At 37.9% G+C, this 6,000-nt stretch overlaps 1 protein-coding gene across 5 annotated transcripts in view; it reads right to left on the reverse strand.

Moving 5' to 3' along the window:
* SGCE (sarcoglycan epsilon) overlaps positions 1-6,000 on the reverse strand; it is a 71,994-nt gene that overhangs the window by 16,507 nt on the left and 49,487 nt on the right. For all 5 annotated transcript variants that reach the window (XM_029929214.1, XM_029929219.1, XM_029929207.1 and 2 more), the window contains one exon: positions 1,077-1,239. In XM_029929214.1, the coding sequence (XP_029785074.1) occupies positions 1,077-1,239 (163 nt within the window). The remainder of the gene's footprint in view (positions 1-1,076; positions 1,240-6,000) is intronic.

The raw sequence follows: 6,000 nt of genomic DNA on the forward strand, positions 1-6,000 counted from the left end.
TGCTGGAGCCTGCTGTCCGCAGACTCTGACTACAGGACAGGCACCCCCTCAAGTTATGACTGTGGCCACTTACTCTCTGTCACCTTTGCTCTGCAAATTCAACATTTACCCACAGCATCTTCAGAATTTTACTTGATTTAAGAAGACAAAGACAGAAACTTATTTTCCTAAGACTCAGCCACATGCAAAGAGGAGTCTGGGCCAAGGGCCACAGGTGCTAAGTGCTACAACGTGAATACTATGTTCTCCCATACTGGATCCAGGCAAGTTGCCTCTGGTCGGTTCTCTAAGACATGAAGTGACAGTTGTGTTTATGTGTCAATAACTTTGTTCAAATGTCAACTTTAAACTTAGATCGAATTCACTCACCACCAATCATCAAGAGTTGACAGAACTCTAAAGGTCACTAGAGAAGTAAAACAACTTACCTATCTTCCAGAAAGCAAGATCAAAAAGTACAAGTTTTATATTAAATATTATATATATCAAGTGTAGAGGAAACTTTACCTACATTTTCTTTAGTCTTTTAGCAGGCTAATTAAAAGGCAACTTAAAGAGATATTTAATATTTATGGGGCTGTGGGTAAGATTCTGATTTTGCACACTTGAAATTGTTTCTTATTCTTTGAATTCTCCCTACAATTTGAATTTCTAAGACACTGACTCACAGCACAATATTGGTTTGTTTTCAGATTTATTACTGTGCTACAGTCTCTCCTTTCAAAGTGGATAGTGGCAGCGTATTTGAGACTTTCTTCACATGTCACACTGACTCCATAATTTGTTCTGACTTAGCAGCCACCTGGATGTCCAGGCAGACCATTGGGGCCACCTGCCAAGCTAATGCAGCCCCAGCTAATCAACGGTAGACTGAGAACAAAAGTGTTGAGACCCTTTCCTAAATGGATGCACTCTCAACAAGCTTGCCAAATCCTTAATGTGGAGGGAAGTCACTTGCGTTAACAAAGTAAACCAAGGATTTGTTCCTAAGAGCCATTCAGGTTTCCGTCAAATGTTATCTCTAGCCACATCACTTCTAATTACATTTGCAAAACTGAAATAAAATAAAAACTCACCAATGAAATTTTGCACCAGTCAATGTAAAATTGAGTACGAAATTTTTTATCACATGTTATCACAGGCTCCATTTCTTGACTGCATCTCAATTGATTCTGTGGATTTTCAACTTCTCGTAAACAAGAGGAAAACGGTACATCGGCACCAACCATGACATAAACGCTGCAAAAATGTGAAACTCTCAGGTTATCCTCTGAGAAAATTGGAAACACTGAAAAACAATCTACCCTGAAAGCAGGATTTATCCTTTGAATTGAGGGATTATCTAGAATCATCCCTTAGGTAGGGGCCTGAGCTTTAAAAGCAGTAATTCATGTAGGGGCTGCTTTCCATTCTTTCCTTTATTCAACCAATATTTATTGAGTGCTTTGGTGTTCCAGATACTCTTGATTTTATGTTAATTTCTAAACATTTTCTCTTTCATTCTATTTATTTTAATTCAAAGTAAAGCATGTGTCTGTCACATTACAGTTACTGTTTGATAGGTTACTTACATTTGAAAATTATTCTTAAATTATTTACAAATAACACTATTGCTAAAATAATAAATGATTGCTAGTAATAAATCTCATTTGATTTCATTTTAATAAGATTCTGAAATTACAGCTCTGGAAGTATAGACATGTAGCTATTCTATCCAAGAGTTCTGTCAGCTTTTCTCCTGCACAGACCCCTACTGTTAAGTTTCTTATTATACTCTTTTACCCAAAACGTTAATCCGAAGGAAAAAAAATATGGTTTGGTAAGTGCAAATCTGGTGAGCAAACTTTATTTTCTTGGTGTATACCTATGCAATTGGGGGAAAGAACTCTACTTAATTAGTCAATAAGAGTTTCTCTTATACAGAGAGAGAGAGAGAGAGAGAGAGAGAGAGAGAGAGAGAGGATAGTGTTAAGAGCATTTAAATAATCTTGAAACAGCTTGAGAAAAGGGAATCTCATAGGTCTTTCAAAAGAAGAGAGAAAACTAGGAAATTACTCTAAGTAAATACTTCCTTTTCTAAAGACAATGCTATAGCAACTTATAAAATAAAATAAACCCATCAAAATTCCAGCCCTTTGCAGAAATTGATAAGCTGATGATAAAATTTATATGGAAATTCAAGGAACCTAAATAACTACAGAAAAATTCTTAAAAGAGAAAAACAAAGTTGGAAAACTCACAATTACCAATTTTAAAATTTACTACAAAGCAACAGTAATCAAAACAATCAGCAATAGTAATTAGCATAAGGACAGAGATGTAGATCAATGGTATAAAATTCAGAGTTCAGGAATAAACTCTTACATTTAGTAAACTGATTTTTGTTACAAGTGCCAAGAGAATTCAATAGTCTTTATAGCAAATGGTACTGGTACAACAAAGTATCCACATACAAAAGAATAAAGTTGGACCCTTACCTCACATGATATAAAATATAAACTCAAAATAGATCAAAGACTTAGATGTAAGGGCTAAACTTATTAAACTCTGAGGGAAAGAAGTCATACATTTTTATGACCTTGGATTAGGCAATGATTTCTTAGATATGACACCATAAGTAATAACAGAAAAAAATCAGGTAAGTTGGACTTTATCGAAATTAAAAATTGTGTGCTTCAAAGGTCACCATCAAGAAAGTGAAAAGGCAACTCATGAAATGAGAGAAAATATTTGTTAAGACATATATCTACTAAGGGAATTGTATCTACAATATGTAAAGGACTCTTACAACTCAATAACAAAAAGACATATAATCCAATTTAAAAATGGCAAGGGATCTGGGACACGTGGATGGCTCAGGTGGTTAAACATCCAACTCTTGATTTCGGCTCAGGTCATGATCTCACAGTCATGATACCAAGTCCCATGTTAGGGGATTCTCTCTCTCTCTCTCAAAATAAATTAATAAATAAACATTTTTTTAATAAAAAAATAAAAATGGTGTCTCTGTCCTTCTCCCCTGTTCATGCTCTCTCTCTGTCTCTCTCTCAAAATAAGTGAATAAATAAATATTTTTAAAAATAAAAAAATAAAAATAGCAAGGGATCTGAGCAGACACTTCTCCAAAGAAGTACACAAATGTCTAGTAAGTGCATGAAAAGATGTCTAACATCATTAGTCCTCAGCAAAATAGAAATCAACAGCACAATAAGATAATGCTTCACATCCATTAGGATGGCTCTAATTAAAAACACAGATAGTAAGTGCTGGTGAGGATGTGGAGAAATTGGAACTCTCCTACTCTTTTGGTGACAATGGAAAATGGTGCAACTGCCTTGAAAAACAGTCTGGAAGTTCCTCAAAAAGTTGAATAGAGTTACCACATGATCCAGCAATTCCACTCCTAAGGATATACCCAAAAAGAAATGAAAATATTTGTCTTGTAACAAAGATTTGTACAGGAATGTTGATAGCGACATCATTCATAGTAATCAAAAAGTGGAAACAATCCAAATGCTCATTGATGAATGGGTAAAAGGTGGAATATTCATACAACAGAATATTACCCAACCATAAAAAGAAACCAAGTACTGATACATGCTACAATATGGATGAATCCTGAAAACAATATTTTGGATAAGTGAAAGAAGCCAGTCACAAAAAACCACATACCATGTGATTCTATTCATATGAAATGTCCACAATAGGCAAAGTTCTAAAGATAGCAAGTAAACAGCAGTTGCCTACGGCTGGGGCTGGCAATGGTAGTAAGTGGTTGCTAATGGGTCTGGGAGGAGGTGTTAGGATGATGAAAATGTTCTAAAATTGATTGTAGTAATGAGTATATAACTTTGTGAATAAGCTAAAATCCATTGAGTTATAGGTTTTATTTTTAAATATTTATTTTGAGAGAGAGAGAGAGAGAGAGAGAGAGCAAGCAATGGAGGACAGAGAGAGAGAGAGAATCGCAAGCAGGTTCTGTGCTGTCAGCGCAGAGCCTGATGTGGGGCTTGAAATCACAAACCATGAAGTATGACCTGAGTCAAAATCAAGAGTTGAATGCTTAACCGACTGAGCCACCCAGTGGCCCTAAGTTATATGTTTTAAACAGGTGAATTGTCCAGCATGTGAATTACATCTCAATAAAGGTGTTATTTTTAGGAATGAAAACTGTAATACAAAAATTCAAAGCTATGTCAATGGAAGTATGAACTCACAACGTGAGTTGACAACTGTGTCCTGGAATTTGATTACACAAACTCATTTGCTTGCTCTTTGTGTCAAATTTATATTTGGACTTAAGATTCATTTGAAGAAACATTTTTTTAAAACTATGGTGCTTTTGGGAGACAAACAGTATATAATGGACTAAAATTAAAGATGAAAATAAAAATCAAAAATTCTGAACAAAAGTAGGTAGAAGAAACCAATCGTTTTGAAGTATTTAGATGTTCAGTAAATATAAATAGATTCTATTTAAAATGAGTTCTTGGCTCTCAGCATGGATCCACCATGCCGATGAAGTCTGTGAGCCCGAGTTTAGGCTGGCCGGGCCTAAATTCGTAATAAAGCCCTTTGCTTTTGCATGCATGCTTCGGCCTCCCTGGCGGTCTCTGGTTTTTGGGGGCGATATTAAAATCTGGGTACAACATATGGGGGCTCGTCCGGGATATCCCCCCCCCCAGAGCTCCTGGGACCCCGACACATTGGGCCTAATCGCCGGCTGGAAGACACCATTGGAAATACTGGTTGTTTGACCAAAGCTTTGACTGGAATGTCCTGTTTGAGAGTCTTGCATAGGCTCAGAGATGACCTGACAGCTTTGAGGAACTAAGGTTGACTTTATGGAACATGGAGCTGTAAAGCCTCGTGGAAATGTTGGCTGCATACCTTGCTCACAGAGTTCCCAGCAGCCTTCCCAGGTGAGTAAAGAAGGTCACTTGCTGGCGGGGGCAGGAACTTCAGCATATGTTGGCAACCTCGGGAAGAGGAGTCTGCCCAATTTAACAGGTATTGCAGGCCTGATGGAAAGTGCTGGCTTGGCTCAGCTTCTGGCCCAGAGCGGCTACTAAAGTTCAACCTGGAGATTCCTTATAAAAGGACCCAGCAAAGCGAGCCTTATAAAGTCCTCATGAACAATCTTTATTCTTGCTGAGCTTATGTAAATAATTAGGCTAGGGTTGTTAAGACTGGACTCGTTTCACCAATGCATTAGTCTCGATTTGGCTATCTCTGATAATGGAGGTTTTTTATAGAGAGAAAAACTGTTTCAGCAATGCACTACTGTAAATGTTATTCTAGTTCTGAGTGTCTTTGAATATTTGTTGTTAGATCTCAGGCTTGTTAGTCTGTGAGGATGATATTTAAAGATGGGGTCAGCCCCTATTAAAGTTTCAGGTATCTCTCAGGAGTTAAGTGAACTGACTCAGAAGAACCCTTAACCTGGTGAGGTGATCCAGATCCAGTCGATCAGCTTGAACTGATCCTCAAAAAGACTCTTGACTCCAGGGATCTCCAGCCCTGCTCCAGCCACACCCCGGAAGCTGGCTGGTCTAGCACTGCAGAAGCCTGAGGAATCATCGGTCCAGTAAAATAAACTCTCCTTTCTCTTTGCCATCAGACTGGCAAATGTTGCCCCAGAAAGCTGGGGAAACAGCAAAAGTTCCTGATAGGATGTTCTGTAGGTATTAATTGCCTCTGATCTAGGCATGGGATTTCAACACGGCAAAAGGTAAGGGGAGCCTACTCCTTTAATGCCAGACTCTAATGGGGGGTCCTCAAGTGGCCGCTAGACAGCCCACCAATTCGGCTAAGGTTAGTAAGAATTATGAAGGCGTATTGCACTTATACGCCCAAGGATCCTGACAAATGAGGAAACAAATTGACTGTCATTCTTACTTTTGTAAACCAGACAGCACCAGATATTAGAAACCCTAAAAGAGACCCTTACCAAATTAACCATGGAGACTGGCGGAAATTGGGTAAACTCTCCTTCCCTAT

This window comes from Suricata suricatta, chromosome 2 (assembly GCF_006229205.1).
Source record: "Suricata suricatta isolate VVHF042 chromosome 2, meerkat_22Aug2017_6uvM2_HiC, whole genome shotgun sequence".
NCBI lineage: Eukaryota > Metazoa > Chordata > Mammalia > Carnivora > Herpestidae > Suricata > Suricata suricatta.